Raw genomic sequence first — 18,929 nt, forward strand, 5'->3', positions numbered from 1 at the left:
GTGTCTCCTTCCCCACTCCTAGCTTTGCCCCAGATCTCAACGCCCCCAGAGGTCCGTGTACCTGCTGGTTCTGCAGCCGCCTTCCCCTGCATGGCCTCTGGCTACCCCACTCCTGACATCACCTGGAGCAAGGTAAGTGTCGGGCAGGGGCGCGGCGGGCATGCCTGAGGGGCAGGGACCAGGTCTTCATGGTCTCGGTGCCCCCAGGACCTGGCCCGGGCTCGGCACAGAGTACGTGCCCGGTGCTTAAGGATGGGCCTGCGGCGAGATGGGAGGCAGGCCCTGCGGAGGTGCGCGCAAGGCCCGGCTCCAGAGTGCGGGTGTGTTTGCAGCTGGACGGTAACCTGCCACCCGACAGCCGCCTGGAAAACAACATGCTGCTGCTGCCTTCCGTCCGACCTCAGGACGCAGGCACCTACGTCTGCACGGCCACTAACCGCCAGGGCAAGGTCAAAGCCTTTGCCCATCTGCAGGTGCCGGGTAAGGCGACACCTTCCAGACTCCGGACTCGGCAGTGCCCTGCCCGCTGCCGGGGGGGCATGGTTTCTAGCTGTGTTCTCTGCCCGCAGAGCGGGTGGTGCCCTACTTCACGCAGACCCCCCACTCCTTCCTGCCGCTGCCCACCATCAAAGACGCCTACAGGAAGTTCGAGATCAAGATCACCTTCCGACCCGACTCAGCCGATGGTGAGCAGGAGAGGGGCTGCCGTGGGGTGGGGATCTCCTGGAGTAAGCACCACCACTCTCAGAGCCATCATGGTCCCCGGTCCTACCCACCTCCCTCAGCGTCCTGTCCCGGGACCCCAGGCCTGCCATCTGGGCCCTCTCTCGTGCCTCCTCCTGTCTCTATGCCCCACTCAGCAGTACCTTCCACCTCTGATGGGTGCACCCACACCCAGCCTCCTGTCCCAGCTTTCTGTTCATTCTGTCCTCCTCCTTCCCTCCTTTGTCTCCATCTCTCAGACTTCCCTCCTCTCTCTCTCTCTCTCTCTCTCTTCCCTCCATCTCCTACGGCTCTCTGACTTTCCCTGTCCAGGCCTCCTTCTCTACTCCGGTGAGTCTCTGCCTCCCTGTCCTCCTACAGGTAGGCCCTCCAGTGTGAGTGAAGCAAATTCCGTGTCTTGAGGGGCTCTGAGCAAGCCCTGTGGAAGGGCATCCAGAGAAAGCGAGAAGGCCCTGGCTGTGCCGAGCATGCAGAGGGAGGGGGGAGCTGGAGAGTGAAGGCTCCCCGGCTGCGGTCACTCACTCCCGGGGCTGGGCGGACAGGGAGCCCGTGGCTGGTGGGAGGCCCTGACACGGCTGTGCTCCCCGCCCCCCCACCCCAGGGATGCTGCTGTATAACGGCCAGAAGCGGACCCCGGGGAGCCCCACCAACCTGGCCAACAGGCAGCCCGACTTCATCTCCTTCGGCCTCGTGGGGGGAAGGCCCGAGTTCCGGTGAGACCCTCGCCCTCCCCCTTTACGAGGGAAGGGGGCTGGGGAACCGGACTGCGGGGCTTCAGTCGGGCACGCACCACCCTGGACTGAGTTGAATGAAGGAGGAAGGAGGAGGTGCGGCCGTTAGCCTCGGTGACTGCCTGATCTACTGGAGTGGGCACGGTGTGTCGGCCAGGTGCAGGAGGAAGCCGCCTAGACTTGCACAAAACTGCGGCAGAGATGCTCAGTGATGCTGAGCGCGTCTTTACCGGGTGGGACTCCTGCAGACTGGGATTCGTTCATTCATTCGCTCAGAAACTATTTGCTGGGCCCCTACTCTGTGCCAGGCACTGATACAGAGAGATCAAGTTCTGGCCTTGGGGGAATAGATATTCTGGTTGCGGAAGAGCAGCCATAGAGAGGGAAAACAACAAGGTGATCTCCAGGGCCACGGAGCCAAGGGCTGTTAGCACCCTGGGGTCTGCTCTGGATAAGCTCTAGGGATGGGGGGGGTGGGCGGGGGAAGAGAGGATCTGAGGAAGGGGCAGGGTTGGGGCGAGCTGGGGGTGGGTGATAGGGTTGGGGGGACAAGGCAGGGACAGGAACTAGATCAGAACTGCAGGAAATGGCGACATCACCCCTTCCCAGGCTAGGCCCCCTGCCAGGCCCTTCTGACCAGCCCTGTACGCTCTCCCCCGCCCTGGCCCCATCCCGGGGAGCAGGTTTGACGCAGGCTCGGGCATGGCCACCATCCGCCACCCCACACCGCTGGCACTGGGCCAGTTCCACACCGTGACCCTGCTGCGCAGCCTTACCCAGGGCTCCCTGATCGTGGGCAGCCTGGCCCCGGTCAACGGGACCTCTCAGGTGAGGCCCCACTGGTGCCCCCATTTCCAGCCCCGTCCCCACCTCTGCCCAGCCCCTGTCCACCATCCCCGGCTTCTCCACTCCCCAGGGCAAGTTCCAGGGCCTGGACCTAAATGAGGAGCTCTACCTGGGCGGCTACCCCGACTACGGTGCCATCTCCAAGGCGGGGCTGAGCAGCGGCTTCGTAGGTGAGCCCCCGCCCTGCCGCCGTGCCTGGCCGAGCCTCCGCTGGCTGGCTGGCTGGCTGGCTGGCTGGCTGGCTGGCTGGCGGAGCCCATGGGAGCCTGGGAGAGCGCTGCGGGCTGCGGGCTGGGGCTGGGCAGGCCTCCCGGCACCGCCCCCCTTCTCATCGTGGCCACCCTCCGCCCAGGCTGTGTCCGGGAGCTGTGCATCCAGGGCGAGGAGATCGTCTTCCATGACCTCAACCTTACCGCGCATGGCATCTCCCACTGCCCCACCTGTCGGGACCGGCCATGCCAGGTAACCCCACACCGAACGCGCCACCTCACTGCCCCTGGCCACTGCCCTCCGCCGGGGCAGCCCCCGTGGGAAGTGGGGGAGAGCCAGGGGGTTCTCCACCTGACTTCTGGGGGTGGCTTCACAGAACGGGGGCCAATGTCAGGATTCAGAGAGCAGCAGCTACGTGTGCATCTGCCCGGCTGGCTTCACCGGGAGCCGCTGTGAGCACTCCCAGGCCCTGCACTGCCACCCAGGTGTGTGACCCACCCTTCCGATCGCTGCCACCCCCGGGTGCTTGCCTCTGCCCATAGCTGCCCCTCCATATCCACCCATCCCACTGCTGACCATAGTACTTAACCACACTCTCACCCAAGGACTCGCCACTCCTCCCAGAGACTGACTTCCATCCCTGCCACCCTAACACCCACTCTGCTCCCCAAGTTCTCACCCCCATCATTGGTGCCCAGCTACTCATCCTACCCCCATCACTGCTGCCAGGCAACCCCCCCCAGCCTCTCACCACCCCAGGTTCTTACCACCTTCCCATCTCTCACCAAGGCACTCAGCCCATGCCCTGCCTCCCAGGTACCCAGCACCCCACACTGTTACCCCATCACTCCTGCACTCCCCTCCCATGCTGTCCCCCGCCCAGCCTCCTTGGTGCCCCCCTGCCCCGCCGTCATCCATTCCTCCTGCCCAGTCTCCTGATGCAGTCCTCCCAGGCTGGCCAAGGCCCCCGGGTGCAGTAATAAGGCTGTAGTGTCAGGAACCCCCCCCTCCCGGGCCACCTTATTGTCCTTCTTGCTGGCCCCTCTGTCCCCCAGAGGCCTGTGGGCCAGACGCCACCTGTGTGAACCGTCCTGATGGCCGAGGCTACACCTGTCGCTGCCACCTGGGCCGCTCAGGGGTGAGGTGTGAGGAAGGTGAGTGGAGCCGGACCTGAGTCCCCGGGGGAGCCCGGGAGGCATGGGGGAAGCTGGGCAGGGACACTCTGAGGCCACAAAGGGCCCCGTGGATGGTAACGTGAGTCCAGAGCCAGAGGGCCTCAGAGTCACCTGGCTAAGCCTCTGCCCAGCCTGAATCTCTCCCATGAGGGTCTGTGAAGCGCCCCCCCCCCCCCCCCCCGCCCCCCCCCCCCGGGGGGGGGGGGGCCCCCCCCCCCCCCCCCCGGAGACGCTTCCAGCCTGGTCTGCGGTGCCCGAGGGCAGGCGCTCCTATGGTTGGCGGCTCCTAACCAGCTGGTCCGGAGCCCCGGGGTCTGGGGCGGGCCGGGCAGGGACGCCGGTGCCCCCACTGCCCCTGGCTGAGCTGTGGTGTGCAGGTGTGACGGTGACCACCCCCTCCATGTCGGGCACCGGCTCCTACCTGGCACTGCCCGCCCTCACCAACACACACCACGAGCTGCGCCTGGACGTTGAGTTCAAGCCTCTGGCGCCCGACGGCATCCTGGTGTTCAGCGGGGGGAAGAGCGGGCCTGTGGAGGACTTCGTGTCCCTGGCGATGGTCGGCGGCCACCTGGAGTTCCGCTACGAGTTAGGGTCAGGTGAGCACCAGACGCTGAAGGCAGGTGGGCTCTAGGTGCCAAGCTCTGCGCCCCCCTCGGCTCCCCAAGGCCCAAGGAGGGTTGGAGGAATAACTTCCGAAGTCAGACCGACTGAAGTCCCCTGTTCGCTCACGTTCTTTCGCCCCACTTGTGACTTTAAGCAAGTCCCCTAGGCCTCTGTCGGACCACCCTATCCGCTCAAGTGCCCGTTCGGGGGGGGGCCCTCTGCGCACACCATCCCCGTCTGGCATTCCCCCCCCCCCCCCCCCCCCCGGGCGTGTTGCGGGGCCCCGCGCCCCTGGCCCTGGGCCACTGGCACCGAGTGTCTGCCGAGCGTCTGAACAAGGACGGCAGCTTGCGCGTGAACAGCAGAGCCCCCGTGCTGCGCTCCTCACCGGGCAAGAGCCAGGGCCTCAACCTGCACACCGTCCTCTACCTCGGGGGCGTGGAGCCCTCCGTGCGGCTGCCCCCCGCCGCCAACGTTAGCGCCCACTTCCGCGGCTGCATGGGCGAGGTGAGGAGCAGGGGAGAGGAGGGGAGGGTGCAAGCCGGCCCCTCCGCCCGCAGCGAGCCCAGACTGCTTCCCGTCGAGCCTCCGTTCCCTCCTCTGCGAAACGGGGGTAGTGACACTCCCTTCGAGGAGTGACCGCGCTGCTGGACGTCCCTGGCTCGCAGGAGGCGTTCAGCTTAGGTTCCTCCCTCGCCGGCGCGAGAGTCCCTTCCGCTTAGGTTCCCAGCTCCCCTCCGCTGGGCCACTCGGCCTCTGGCCCCGGCCTGCCCAGAGCCCCCTCAGCGTCCCTGTGCCCACAGGTGTCGGTGAATGGGAAGCGGCTGGACCTCACCTACAGCTTCCTGGGCAGCCGGGGCGTCGGGCAGTGCTACCCCAGCTCCCCGTGTGAGCGCCAGCCCTGCCGGCACGGCGGCACCTGCGTGCCAGCCGGCGAGGACGAGTTCCAGTGCCTGTGCGCGGCTGGCTTCAAGGGTGAGCCAGCCTGCCCGGCCCCGGCGGGGAGGGCGCGGGGTGCTGGGTGGCCGCTGCGGCCCACGCCTGCTCACGGTGCCCTGGCCCGCAGGAGACCTCTGTGAGCACGAGGAGAGCCCCTGCCAGCTCCGTGAGCCCTGTCTGCACGGGGGCACCTGCCAGGGCACCCGCTGCCTCTGTCCCCCCGGCTTCTCTGGCCCCCGCTGCCAACAAGGTAACTGTCCTGGCTTCTCCCCACCTCCCGCTCGGGGCCCTGGGGGGCGGCGCACGGGACCCGCCGTGTCTCTGCCCGCCGACCGCACCTGCCTCTCCTCATAGGCTCTGGACAAGGCACGGCGGAATCTGAGTGGCATCTGGAAGGCAGCGGGGGCAACGGTACGTACTTCCTGTGGCCAGAGAGGCTTGTCTCCTCCTCGGCTTCCCGTCGCAGCCCCTCTCCCAGGGACACTCTCAGTTCCGGCCTGTGAGCAAGACAAGGCCACGTGAGAGGCTCACTGGGCTCAGAGGGACAGAATAAAGAAGAGCCCAGCAACACAGAGCTGGCTCCTGCCCTGTACTTACGGGCTAGCTGAGCTGGCTGGGCGGCCCCGGCGTGCGTCCTTGAGCCACTCTGACCTCAGTTTCCTCCTCTACATTCACACATCCTGTCAACAAACCCTTGCGTGCCCATCCTCGCCCTGGAGGCAGGAAATGTAAGATGAACAAGGCAAGACCTTCCTTCTCAAGGATTCCACAGTCTATTTAAAAGCAATGATCGTTTCTTAAAAATCAGTGTTTATTGAACATTCACAAATGCTGGGCCAACTGCTTTGTAGACACCCATCTTCTTATTTCTCACTAACGTGATAGGAGAGGGAGTGGCAGAGTGGCTAAGAACACGGGCTCTGGATTCAAATCCTAGCCCTGCCATCTACTAGCTGTGTTCCCTCGGGTGAGTCACATACCCTTCTGTGCCTCAGTTTCCTTATGTGTAAAATAAAGAGAAGTGACATCCTTCCACGAGGGTTGGATAAAAGTTTGTGTCAGGGTACAATTATTCAATGTACTTAAAATGCCTAGAACAATGTCTAGTCGACAGTGGGTATAGAACGTTAGCTTTTGTTAACATCATATCTAAACCATAGGATTATTGTAAGGATCCCTTTAAATGAAAGGATGCTTTCCTGGGATGCTCCCCACACGTTGTTTGGCACTAGCTTGGGTGCTTGGGAAATGTTCGCTGTTCGCATCATTGGGCGGAGGGTGGCCAAGTGTTCCCTACCCTTGTAGGCCCACAGGGACCAGCACTGGCCTGTTGGCTGGGTCCAAGCAGGTAGGGCTGGGGATGCTAAAACCACACACGGTACGGACGTTGGGGCCTAAAGGTCCGGGTTGCCATGCTGGCTTCCGGCTTTCTGGGCAGGTCACTCACACCCTGCCCCCAGCCTGTCCTCACCTCTGTAGGATAGAGGGAACACAAAGGTTCTGAACCTTGTATGTGCCATGGACCTAGGTGACCAGCTCTCCCAGTTTGCTCAGGACTGAGGGGTTTCTCAGGATGTGAACTTCAGGAACTAAAACCAGGACAGGACTCAGCAAATAGGGACGATTGGTCACCGTATCTGGACCCTACTGACTACATAAAATAAAATACATAGGATTTCAGAGGAAACCAATTGTACTGAAATAAGTTTCTCAAAATATTTAGAATTTTCTGATTTGTAACATATGAGCTTCTGTAGGAACACAATACATAACGAGATCGACTGGTGGCCCTAATAGCTACCACAATTTCAGGAAGCCCTGAAGTGTCTGTAACCACTGTCACGTGATAAGGAAACGTGTTAGTGCCCCACTACGGCTCCTTGGCTTTGCTGCCCACATGCACAGCGGAAGGAACTGCTACATTTCAGTGAGGAATGAGTGAAGGTCAAGCTAGTGTCTGCCCGTCCAAGTTCACAGACCCCTGACTTGTGTCCATAGCCCCCTGGGGTCTCTGGAGACACACGTTGGGGTGGAGGTGGGGGTCCGGGAGCCCGTGCGGTGGCCGCTCCATGCAGACGAGCAGGGGCCTCACCATCCCCCGCGTCATCCCGCAGATGCCCCTGGGCAGTACGGAGCCTATTTCCACGATGACGGCTTCCTCGCCCTCCCTGGCCACATCTTCTCCAGGAGGTGAGGCGGGTGTTGGGGGAGCTGGTGGGGCCAGGCAGGGGAACAGGAATCTGCACCTTCTTCCCCCTCACCCACCTCCTCCACTCCCAGCCTGCCCGGGGTGCCGGAGACCATCGAGCTGGAGGTTCGGACCCGCACGGCCAGCGGCCTCCTGCTCTGGCAGGGCGTGGTGAGTGTGGGCAGCCAGCCGGGTCTCAGGGTCCCCAGCCCCCTGGTGGCCAGGGCCGTGAGAGGGAGGAGGGCCGAGTCCACAGTGGCAGGGGCCTCAGCTCTCCAGACCAGGAACCCCAGCAACCCCGCACTTCCCTGGCAGGACGTGGGAGAGGCTGGCCGTGGCAAGGACTTCATCAGTCTCGGGCTTCAGGACGGGCACCTTGTCTTCAGGTGGGTCCGGGCACCTGGCCCTTCCTCCCCCTCCCTGGCCGCCCGCACCACTTCAGTTGGCTCCCCTTCTGCTCGGTGCCACGGCTCCTCCCACGAGAAGCTGCAGGCCCCCAGCCCCACATACCACCACCGTCTGCCCCAGCTCACACTGTCTTGGGCCCATGTGACTGCAGCTACCAGCTGGGCAGTGGGGAGGCCCGCCTTGTCTCTGAGGACCCCATCGATGATGGCGAGTGGCATCGGGTGACCGCGCTGCGGTAAGAGAGCCCGCCCAGGCCCTGGGGCGAGGGGCTCAGAGTTCTGGGGTGGGACAGGACGCCGCCCCCCACGTGCAGCAAGACAGGCTTTGAGCTCTGGGAGACAGAACTTGAAGCCAGGGTGGATGAAGAGCCCACCAGCCTGAACACAGACTTCCAGGGTGGGACATAACACCATGGGGGTGCGGGGGGGGGAGACAAGCACCCGAGGGGATGGGTGACAGCTGGGGGAGGTGCTAGGAAGCTGTGTTTGTGGGGCCAGATCTCATCAAGTGGGGGGAAGGGAAGAGCTCCAAGCAAGGGCAGGACTTCCTGTCTGGCATCTCTGTGCAAAGGGAGGGGGGACTCTTGGAACTGGTGGTGAGGGGCCCACCCCCATTCCACCAACAGAGAGGGCCGGAGAGGCTCCATCCAGGTGGACGGTGAGGAGCTGGTCAGCGGCCAGTCCCCAGGCCCTAACGTGGCAGTCAACAGCAAGGGCAGCATCTACATTGGTAAGTCCCAGGCTCGGGCCTCAGTGCAGGCCTCGGGCACCCTCCTTGGGGCCAAGGGAGGGCATGGGGCCCTGCAGAGCTAGGGCATGCCGCCTTCCTCAGCCCCTGGGCTCCGGGAGCTGACGGGCCCTGTCCTCCCCCCCGCCCCCCACCGCGTCCCCGCAGGCGGAGCTCCGGACGTGACCACGCTGACCGGGGGCCGGTTCTCCTCGGGCATCACAGGCTGTGTCAAGAACCTGGTGCTGCACTCGGCCCGGCCTGGCGCCCCGCCCCCGCAGCCGCAGGACCTGCAGCACCGCGCCCAGGCCGGGGCCAACACCCGCCCCTGCTCCTCGTAGGCAGCCGCCTGCCCCAGACGGACTCCCAGGCGGCATCCCAGCCCCACGACGTCGAGTATATTATTATTAATATTATTATGATGAATATTTTGTAAGAAACTGAGGCAATGCCACGCTTTGCTGCTACTGCCCTGGGCTGGACTGGAGGGTGGGCGTGCCACCCCCCCTACACAAACACACCTGGGCAAAGCCGCAGGCTGGTAGGTAGGGCAGGTTGGATGAGAGCCGGTGCCTCAGAGGGCCGCCAGGACTCGCGGTCAGACACGGTGGCCGAGTGGGCTCCGAACTGTCACCACCGCTCGAGAGCCCCTCCCCCCACAGAGCTGGGCTGTCCAGTCCGGCAGCCCTCGGGCCCCTCAGTCCCACAGGAGCCAACCGCAGCCCACAGCCTGGTGCCTCCCCAGCTCCCTTTGCCAGGCAGCTCACCCCTGGGCAGGCCAGCCCGCCACCGCCAGCCCGTGTCCCAGCCCCTTCCACCTCTGCCTAGCCAGCCGGGCCCCCTGCCCCTGGCAGCCTCCCCCTCCCACCGAGCCCTCCTGGCCCGCATCCCGCCACCCCCGCCCCCCACCCCCCAACACCTGGCCCAGGGCCCCTGCCCTCAGGGGCGGCAAGGGAAACTCCACCCCAACTCTTCCCAGGAGCTGCTATAGGCAGAGCCCAGCACTGAGAGGGTCTCCCCGCCCCCACCAGGCCATGTCCCCCTCCCCCCACTGATCTGGAAGTGAAGGCCCAGGGGACATGGGGAGAGGAGGGCATTGGTGGTTGAAAAGAGTTAGTGCCTTGGGTGGGAGATGCCAGGACTCACGCCTGGGAGGGACAGGAAGGGGACATGACAGCCCTGCCCCATCTGTGGGGAGCCCGAGGGCCCATGTGGGGGCATGTGCCCTCCCCACCAGCAGCCCGCAGATGTGGGGTCAGGACGCCTGGCCTCCGTGTCCTAGAAGGGACCCTCCTGTGGTCTTTGTCTTGATCTTTCTTAATAAACGGTGCTATCCCTGCCACAGCTATTTCCTGCGCCTCTGGCTGGGGCTTGACTCGGTGGAACCCGAGGGGGTGCTGGCGGGGGGGGCAAAGCCGGGCAGGTGAGCGCCGGGGGGTGAACAAGGCAGCTGCAGGGGAGCGAGGCCCCTGCTCCCCGCCCTTCCCGGATCCAGCAGAGTGCCAGCGACCTCCCGAGCCTCGGGGCCGCTTAGCCCCCGTGTACCTCACGACAGCCACGAGGCAGGAGAGGAGCGGACTGAGTCTGCGGGTTTGGTGACGTGCCCAAGGTCAGGTGGCCCTCCTGGGGGTGGGGTGGAACCCGAAGTCTGTCTGACCCCAGAGCCCACTCTCCTGTTTCTGAAGCCACAGCCTCTAGGGCTGTCCTCCCCGACCCTGCAAGGCCGGCCCACTGGCCTGCAGCCCCCCAGGAGCCACCCGGCCCGGACACGGGTAACAGGAGGTGCAGCCGGGGCAGAGGCCGTGGGCACCAGCCCGCCAGGCCAGCCAGCGGGACGAGCAGTAGCCCCAGAGGAGGCCCAGGAGGAGGCCCGCGGACGCTAGGACCAGCGAGGAGACCAGCGCCACACCTCGGAGCCGGGGGCCTGCCGAAAGAAAGGGAAAGCCCGCTCAGGCCCCAGTCAGGGCCTGCTGCCCCGTGCCTGTCACGTGGGGAGGGACAAGTGTGACCTTGGTGGGAGGAGTGGGAGCGGACGGAAAGCAAGAGCCATCTACCTCCCGGAGGAGCTGCTGTACCCGGCTGTTCAGGGGCCCGGCCTGCGAGGGGGGTGCTCTGGGCGGCCATCTGGGGAGTTCCTGCAGACCTGAGAGCCGGGGAGAGCGTCAGGGGCTTGGACGTAGGGCCACCCGTACTCCCTGCCTGGCTGGGCACAGAGAGGGACCTGCAGCGGGAAATAATAGAGAAACACACAGAACTTTCCAGGGCTTGACTTGGGCTCCTTGAAGTTTCCCCAAACCTGTCTGAGTTTGTTACTATTAGTATTTCCATTTCACACATGAGGGAAGTGAGGCACAGAGAGGTTAAGTCGCTTGCCCAGGTCACAAAGCAGGAAGTGCTAGGGGAGGACTTGAGCTCATGCGGCCCAGCTCCAGTGCCCAGGGTTTATAAATGGAGCTACTTCTCAAGAAGGAGGATGTGTCTGTACTGAGCATTCTCTGGGCACCAAGCACCGTGCTGGGTGCTGGGCTCCTTACCTGTGGTATTTCACTTAGGACAACTCTGAAAGGTTAGGTTTATCAGCCCCTTCAGCCAGGTGTTTTTTTGCAGTAAACAACCTGTTCAACAGTACATAGCAGCCCTGTTCGCAGGATGTGGCATCTTAGATTCCCAGGAAGGAGCTTCCTGGGTGGCCTATTCTGGTCCCCCCTGTGCACAGAGGTCATTCCTGGTCATGCTACTCCCTGACTCTATGACCTTGGGCAAGACATTTCTCCTCCCCTAAGCCTCAGTTTCCCCATACATAAAATGTGGGAGACAAGACTGGACAATGGCTTCCAGAGTAAGTCTTGAAGGTCCAACTCAGGTCCCTCGGTGGGACATCAGTCAGCCAGGGCCTGGGCCTCCATGTCCAGTTAAATAGGGCATCTTCCCTTTTGCTGTCTTGATCCTCTGCAAAATTTCACTTAGGAAAAGCTTCCACCACTGAAATATCATTTGGAAGCAGCTGGATTAGATCATCTCCAGCATCATTCCGGCTCTAACTTGCTCTGATCCTCAGATAGTCTGGCCTACACAGATTCCCCACTGCTGTGCTTCACCTTATTCTCTCCTGCCATGCCCCTGCCCCCGGCCTCCCCACTGAGGCCCTGCCCCTGGGAAGGGGAGCTAGCCCCGGTTTCCCTCCTAGCTGCTCAGCAGGGCCCGGGCCGCACCCATCACTGACCTCTGCAGTCGGCTGGTGGCCCAGAAGCCTGGTCACTACCATCACCACAGTTGTCCACGCCCCAGCGATCGCACACCAGGCTCGGGGGGTATGCACCTGCCGTTCTGACAGCGGAAGTAGGCGCCACAGGCTCCTGGGGCCAGGAGGGGAGGCATGAGATGAGAACCCTGAGCCAGCCCGTGACACACAGGGATGCGTAGCCCTATAGTGAGGGAACGTGGGAGCTGTGAGCCGCAGAAAGCTGCAGATGAAAGCATGGGTGGGTGTTCCATGGGAGACAGGTGTGCAGGATGACGCTGACGGCCATTTACTGAGTTCCTATCCCCGTGCTGGGCATGGCTCTAAGCACTCCACTCACACCCCAGCTCCTAAAGTTCTCACAATAACCCTACATGATAAACACTGTTACCACCCCCATTTCAGAGATCAGAAGACAGGCCCAGAGAGCTTAGGTCACTTGCCGTCGGCTCTGCCTGGCCTTCTCTCCCCAAAGTAACTGCATGGCTCACTCCCTTCAGGTCCACACTCAAATGTTACCTGCCAGGGGGCCCCTGAGCTCCACGTGAGAATGGCACGCCACCCTCCCCCAGCGCTCTGATCCTCCTTGTCCTGACTTCCATCCCTCTGCAGCACTCCTCACCTCAACAGAACATGGGTTCACTCGATTATTTGTTTATGGTCTGAGTCTCCCGCATAATGTCAGCTCAGAGAGGACGCGGACTCCTCTTCCGTTCACTGCTGTAGCCCTGGAGCCTCGAACAGCACCTGGCACATTGCAGGTGCTCCCTAACATTTGTTAAATGAATGAATATGCACGCAGGTGAACGAATTGTATGGCTTGATGCGCAGGGCGTGCAGAGAGGTTGACTTACCCAGCATCTCATTCTGTGGAGAAAAGCTGGTGCAGGTGGGGTTGCCCAAAATCCTGGCTCGGGGGTGGGCGTGGGAATCAGAGCGTTCCACTTCCTGGCCACGGAAATGGACACATGACCCACATGACTAATCAGATTTGGCCCTGGCACTTTTGCTAGAACCATAAGAAAAGATGCTCACTCTCCATTTTGTTGAGGTTAGAGCTATAATGGTGACCGTGGACTTGGAGCTGCAGGGTCATCCTGCTGCCAGATAGAAAGAGAAGCTGCCTGAAATGGAGGCCAAACAGACGCCCACAATGCAAAGACAGAGAACAAGGAGACAGCGCCCAGGTGTCTTACTTGAACTGCTGGATGCAGCCATACCTGAACCAACACCTTAATATCCCAGTTATAGGAGTCCCTCCCCATTCTCTTTTGGCTAAACCAACTTGAGTTGGGTTTCTTTTGTCTACAAATGAAAACGAAGACTATATAGCAGTTATGTAGGTGTAAGAATGAACGTGAGAGAAAACACAAACAGTAGTGTGGTTATGTATGGGTGGTCATATGTGGGTGTCATATGTAGGAGTGTGTGCATGAACCAGGCAGCCTGTGCCTGCAGGTGTGAGTGACGGGGACTGTGTGTGTGGCCTGAGGGTGTGAAATGAACCTTTCTTCATTCAAATGGCAAACTGATCTGAGGAAGCCAGACCTGTGACAGGGCCTCGTCCCTGCCTCCTTCTTTCAGGAGTTCAATCCTGCTAAACACAGAGCAGCGGCAGCATCCCGGGCTCCCTGGCTGACCGCTGCACCTTGCAAGCAGGCAAGGCCACAGGGAGAAAGAGAGCGAGGGAAAAAGAAAGAGAGGGAGGGAGGGAGGGGTTAATTCTCAATCAGCCAGTGAGAGCTGTTTGCAAAACATCGTAGGCCCCTGGGCATGCTACAGCCTACAGGAGCCAGAAAGGAGACCCCAGGCACCGCTGGTCTTGGCACTAAGGATTTAGGGTCCAAATTTCGTATAGTTCCTCCCAGAGCCAGAGACTAAGGGGAAGAGAGAAAGAATCCAAAATCCAAAATTCAGGGGTGCCTGAGTGGCTCAGTCGGTTAAGCGTCCAACTGTTGATTTGGGTTCCGGTCATGATCTCAGGGTCCTGAGACGGAGCCACACAACGGGCTCTGTGCTGGGCCCGGAGCCTGCTTAAATTTCTTTCCCTGCCCCTGCCTCCCACCCCTGTTCTTGCTCATGCACACACGCTCTCCCTCTCTCTCCAAAAAAAAAAAAAAAAAAAAAAAGTTTTTTTTAATTAAAAAATAAAATAAAATCCAAAATTCAGACCAGGCATCAGGCCAGGGGAGAAAAAGGTGGGGGCCTTGTCTAAAGAGACCACGGTTCGGCCCGAGGGCTCTGCCCGACCAGCTCCGTGTTATAGGGCTGTCCAGGGCCTGGCTCGTTGAAGTCTAGTCCCTGGTGAGCCCGCGCGGGCCCTCACATGGCCCCGCGCTCCAGTCTCAAAGTGCTCGCAACCCCACGTTCAAATCCCCAGCCTGGATATCTTGCCAGCGTCGGCAAGAAAGCTTCTCTGTGCTTTTGGCGTCTTCTGGGTTTTGGCAGCTTGCCTGCTCGCCATCACCGGACACAGCCTCTGCTGCGACACAGGGGGGCGTCTCCGATCCTGGGGGAGCCTGCGGGGGCTAAAGCCTTGAACTCAATTTGAACAAGAGGACGTGCTCTAGCCACTAAAGCCCAGCCGCTCCGCTTGTGAGCAGGGAGGCCCGGGCCCTTTACCTAACCCCCCGAGCCTGATTCCCATCCCGAAACACGAGCACGAGAAGACAGGCACGTGCAGCTGTGAGCAACATAGACCTGGCACGCCAGGGGCAAAGGCAATGCGTGATAAACCATCATTAACTACTAGCAGTTCCCTTTCCTTGCTGAAGCGGGTATCTGTCACTTACAGTCACCGGAGACCCCGCTCAGCCCCTCTGCGTTCATCTGCAGGGCTGGCCCAGGACAGAAGAGCCGTGTGTGAACTTGAGAGTGTGTAAGTTGTATCTAAGCGTGCAAAGTGATACTATATGTGTATGAGGTGTGTGAGTGGGCAGTATGTCAGGCACGCGGGTTGTGCGTTGCAGTGTGTGAGGCACGTGGGTGTGGAGTTGTGTAAATGAGTGCAAAGTTGTGGGTTGTACGCACATATACGTGTGTGTGTGAGTGTGGGTGTTGGGGTGTGAGGTTTGTGGGTGTGGGGTTGTGTGAATGAGTGTGCAGGGCGTGGGGACTGTGCAGTGTGTGAATGTGGGTGTTGGGGTATGAAGGGTGTGAATGTAGGGTCATGTGAATGAGGGCAGTGTGCGTGGGTGTTGAGGTGTGAGGCGTGTGAATATGGGGTCGGTCGTGTGGGGGGTTCATGTGAATGAGTGTGAACGGTGCATGAGTGTGGGTGTGGGGTGTGAGGTGTGGGAGTGTGGGAGTCATGTGGGAGTGGGAGTTGTGAACGGGTAGGTGAGTGTATGTGTGAATGAGTGTGTAGGTTGAGGGCTATGTACAGTGAGTGTGGGTGTTGGGTGTGAGGTGTGTGGGGTTGTGTGAATGAGTGTGCAGGATTTGTGGGTTGTGTGCAGTGTGTGAGTGAGGGCCGGTGTGAATGAGTGTGCAGTGTGTGAGTGAGGGCCGGTGTGAATGAGTGTGCAGGATTTGTGGGTTGTGTGCAGTGTGTGAGTGGGGGCCGGTGTGAATGAGTGTGCAGGATTTGTGGGTTGTGTGCAGTGTGTGAGTGGGGGCCGGTGTGAATGAGTGCGCACGGTGAGTGTGGGCGTTGGGTGTGAGGCGTGGAGTGTGTGGGAGTTGGCACCGGGCGAGTGTGTGCGGGCGTGCGTCAGGGGCTGGTAGGGGGACAGCCATACGCGGCCCGGGGAGTCAGATTTACGGGGTAGGCTCCGGGGGTCTGGATTGGCCCCTCCCGGGACCGCGCTCTGCCCGCTGCCAGCCCCCACCCCGCCCACGCCCAGGCCCCAGCCCCCCACCCCCCCATCCTCTGGCGCCGCAGGTGCCACACCAGTGACCCCAGCCCGCAGCTGCCCCCGGCTTGGGGGCCCCGGCCCCGGCCAACAGCCCCCACCCACCCAGCCGGAAAGAGGTGGCTTCGCCCACGAAGTCCACGCGGGGCTGGCGGCCTCTCGTGAGCAGGCGGAGGCCCAGGAAGGGTCCGGAGGACGCCACCGGGGCGGGGATGGTCAGGCCGCAGAGAGGGGCCCCCAGGGGCCGCGGCGCCCCCGGCGGGCCCTCGTAGAACTGCAGGTAGGACCCGGGGGCGCACGGGTCGGCCGGCGCGGGGGAGGAGGCGTTGGGTGCCGGGGACACTGGGGGCGCCCGGGCCGCCGCGGCCAAGCTGTAGACCAGGAAGAAGCGGAACTGGAAGCGGATCCTGTCGCCGGCGGCCGCCGCCCGCATCCAGAGCCCGCAGTCGGTGTCCGGGGCCACGAAGTAGAACCTGCGCCAGGCGGAGTGCGAGCGCAGCCGCAGCCCGGCCCCCTGCCACGTCTGCCCGCAGAGGTCCACCAGGTCGGCTGCAGGGAAAAGCACGGACCCTGGAACCGCGCGGCCAGGTTCGGAGCCCTGCCCGCTGTGTGACCCCAAGTAAGTCACTCACCCTCTCTGGGCCTCAGGTTCCTCATCGGTAAAATGGAATGATTGCCCGACCTCAGAACTTTTGTGAGGGTTGAATAATTTAATTCAGGCCTCAGTCTCTTACTCAAAAACGCTAGGATGTGTTTCAGAATTTTCCAGATTTTAGAAAGATAAGGTGGGTAATACAGGAGATTATGTTGCAGCCCTCCATGATCAAGCACATTTTCTAGAGCAAGTCTACAGACGTAACCCTAAGCAGGACAAATAAATACAAGAACCAGCCTCCTATCAGTTCAAGTCAGGTGTTGCCAGTAAATCAGTTAAGAAGGAATTTGGGCTTTCAGAGCTTTTCATATTTTGGAATTGAAACTAGAGGACTGTGGGCAGGTAAGGGTTCAGTGCTTAGGACAGTGCTGCGCATTTAATGAGTGTCACAGAAGTGTTAGCTATTATTAGTATCTTATCCGAGGAGGGGTAGACTCAACTGGGCACCTGCCCACCCCACAGCCTTTCCCTGTTGCTCGATAAAAGAACCCTATTATCTCTCAGCTGTAGGTTGCTCTCTCCTGATCATTGGCCTAAACCAAACTTTGCAATCCTGATTCAATTTGCGGGGTTTAGGGATTGGCATGGGACCAGATTCTGGCCAATGAGATTGAAGAGGTTTGCTGGGGGCTCCTGGGAAAGGTTTTCCTCTCTGATTAGAAAAAAAGAAAAGAAAAAAAGAAAAGGGAGAGCCGTGTGATGAGGAGCCTCTTTCTTCCTGCTTTTGAAAGCAGTTGACTGAGGATGTGATGGCCAGCGCTGTAGCAGCCATCTTGCTAGGATGAGGTCATGAGACTCAGGGAAAACATTGACATGGTTGAGCTGCTAAATTAACCATTTCTGGAATCACCTATGGCCACTCTCCCTAACTGAAATAAATCCACTTGGGTTAAGCTCTGTTAGTTTGGTATCTGTTACTTACATCCCAAAACATCCTCACTGCTGCAGAGTTGTTGTGAGGATTGAATGAGATAATAGGCAAATAATCAAACTAGCTCTGATTTTTGTTAAGGACGGAGAAGAGGAGGTGGCTTTTCTGGTGCATGTTAGGGGCACCAGTGGATCTTGAGGACCAACCAGAATGTGGGTTTTGGGGGAAGAAATTCACCATCAGAGCTCAGGATGTGGGAGCCTTTTCTCAAATCTGCACAGACCTAGTAAAGCCAGGCCCTGCCCTGGAGGCCCGCGGGGGAGGAAGGAGGTTTGGAGAGTGAATGAATTGAGCACCTTCTATGTGCCAGGCGCTAAATGTCTTACACATTTATCTCATCTTATATGCACAGTAATAATAGTCCCTTAAGGAGCAAGGGCCCTTATTCCGACTTTGCTGCTGAAGAAACAGACCCCGAGAGGTGGAGCAGTGATGTCACTGAGAGTGTGAACACAGACCGTCTGCCCCCAAAGCCCATGGTGTTGTCCATTCCCTCCCCCACACACACACACACTCCAGACCCCTGTTTCTGGGTGACTTGGAGCTCCAGCCTCCCAGAGCGGTTTGGGGTACCAAACAAGACCAGGCACAAGGCTTTCCAGCCTCCTCCAAGTCAAGGGGGTCCCAGCCCATCATGGGGATATGGTGTCTACGGGTGGTAGGCTCTGACTCTCCTGCACACCCCAGCCAAGCCCCCTCGTGCTCACCTGTCTCCAGAGTAGATGCAGCCAGGGCAGCCGCCCCCAGCAGAAGCAGACTTTGGGGCACCATCCAGGCCCTGCTGTGCCCAGCAAGGGGGCAGACCTGCAGAATCCTCAGTTTGGGGTCTTTGGGGAGACTAGGGTATGGGGGCCTGGCAGACAGGCTGGCAGGACACAAGGAGCAAGGGGAGGTAAGTCCACCAGCCCTCTGGTCTCTTTATAGTGATCTTTGTGCTCCAGATCCTTCTTCAGATCAGGATTGTGTCTCGGGTTGCCGTGGAGATTTGGGGCTGAGGCTGGAGCCTAGGGAAAGAAGGCTGGGAAGATGTCTACTCACTCCCTGCCAGACAGGAACTGCGGAGACTCAGATCCGGTTCTCCCACAAGGCTTCTGGGAGGGGGACTCAGCACCTCAGAGAGCTGCTACTCTCTGGATAAGTTGACACCTTAGGACTGAGCTTGAGGGAGGCCCAGGACATCAAAGGGCAGCTCTGAGGGCCCTATAGAGGCACCGAGTGGCGAAGGAGCACTAGACCAGGAGTTCCTACCCGAGGGCCTTTGCACTCACAGTTCCCTCCACCTGGAGTGCTCTTCTCCCATAGCGTTCCATGTCTGGCTTCTTCAGGTCTTTCAGGTTTTGACTCACATGTCACCTCCTCGGACCACACTTCCCAGATCACCTTTCCGTCTGAATTAGTACTCTCCCTCCTTGTCTCTCAGTCACATCTCCCAGAATTTATTATCAGCACTCGCTCGAATTACTGGGCTGACTGATATCTTGTGTATATTATCTATTGGCCCCACTAAAATCATGTTCCACAAGGGTCTTGTTGATCTCTGAACCCCCAGGTCATAGCACAGTGCCTGACACAGGGCAGGCCTCCAGAAAATAAGAATAAATAAATAAAAATAAGAATAAAAATAAAAATAAAAATTTAAAAACAAATAAAATAGTATTGAGCACATGACCTCTCTTTTTTTTTTTTTTTTTTTTTA

General features: G+C 60.2%; 2 protein-coding genes across 2 annotated transcripts in view; one reads left to right on the forward strand and one right to left on the reverse strand.

Moving 5' to 3' along the window:
* The window catches only part of HSPG2 (heparan sulfate proteoglycan 2), a 98,371-nt gene extending 88,480 nt beyond the window's left edge, over positions 1-9,891 (forward strand). Inside the window, exons 78-97 of the mRNA XM_032391744.1 lie at positions 23-132; positions 333-480; positions 570-686; positions 1,325-1,436; positions 2,138-2,282; positions 2,371-2,470; positions 2,653-2,762; positions 2,887-2,995; positions 3,566-3,664; positions 4,063-4,287; positions 4,557-4,798; positions 5,095-5,266; positions 5,358-5,480; positions 5,585-5,641; positions 7,345-7,420; positions 7,511-7,589; positions 7,734-7,804; positions 7,978-8,061; positions 8,452-8,555; positions 8,721-9,891. Coding sequence (XP_032247635.1) covers positions 23-132; positions 333-480; positions 570-686; positions 1,325-1,436; positions 2,138-2,282; positions 2,371-2,470; positions 2,653-2,762; positions 2,887-2,995; positions 3,566-3,664; positions 4,063-4,287; positions 4,557-4,798; positions 5,095-5,266; positions 5,358-5,480; positions 5,585-5,641; positions 7,345-7,420; positions 7,511-7,589; positions 7,734-7,804; positions 7,978-8,061; positions 8,452-8,555; positions 8,721-8,893 — 2,456 coding nt within the window. The 3' untranslated portion in view covers positions 8,894-9,891. The remainder of the gene's footprint in view (positions 1-22; positions 133-332; positions 481-569; positions 687-1,324; positions 1,437-2,137; positions 2,283-2,370; positions 2,471-2,652; positions 2,763-2,886; positions 2,996-3,565; positions 3,665-4,062; positions 4,288-4,556; positions 4,799-5,094; positions 5,267-5,357; positions 5,481-5,584; positions 5,642-7,344; positions 7,421-7,510; positions 7,590-7,733; positions 7,805-7,977; positions 8,062-8,451; positions 8,556-8,720) is intronic.
* A 355-nt stretch (positions 9,892-10,246) lies between these two features.
* On the reverse strand, positions 10,247-18,004 carry LDLRAD2 (low density lipoprotein receptor class A domain containing 2). The gene is given in 6 exon segments (XM_032415116.1): positions 10,247-10,476; positions 10,628-10,773; positions 11,772-11,863; positions 11,865-11,908; positions 15,753-16,196; positions 17,941-18,004. Coding segments are annotated over 6 exon segments (1,020 nt in total).
* Between the last annotated feature and the right edge of the window lie 925 nt (positions 18,005-18,929).

This window comes from Phoca vitulina, unplaced genomic scaffold (genome assembly GCF_004348235.1).
Source record: "Phoca vitulina isolate PV1807 unplaced genomic scaffold, GSC_HSeal_1.0 scaffold2, whole genome shotgun sequence".
NCBI classification, from domain to species: domain Eukaryota; kingdom Metazoa; phylum Chordata; class Mammalia; order Carnivora; family Phocidae; genus Phoca; species Phoca vitulina.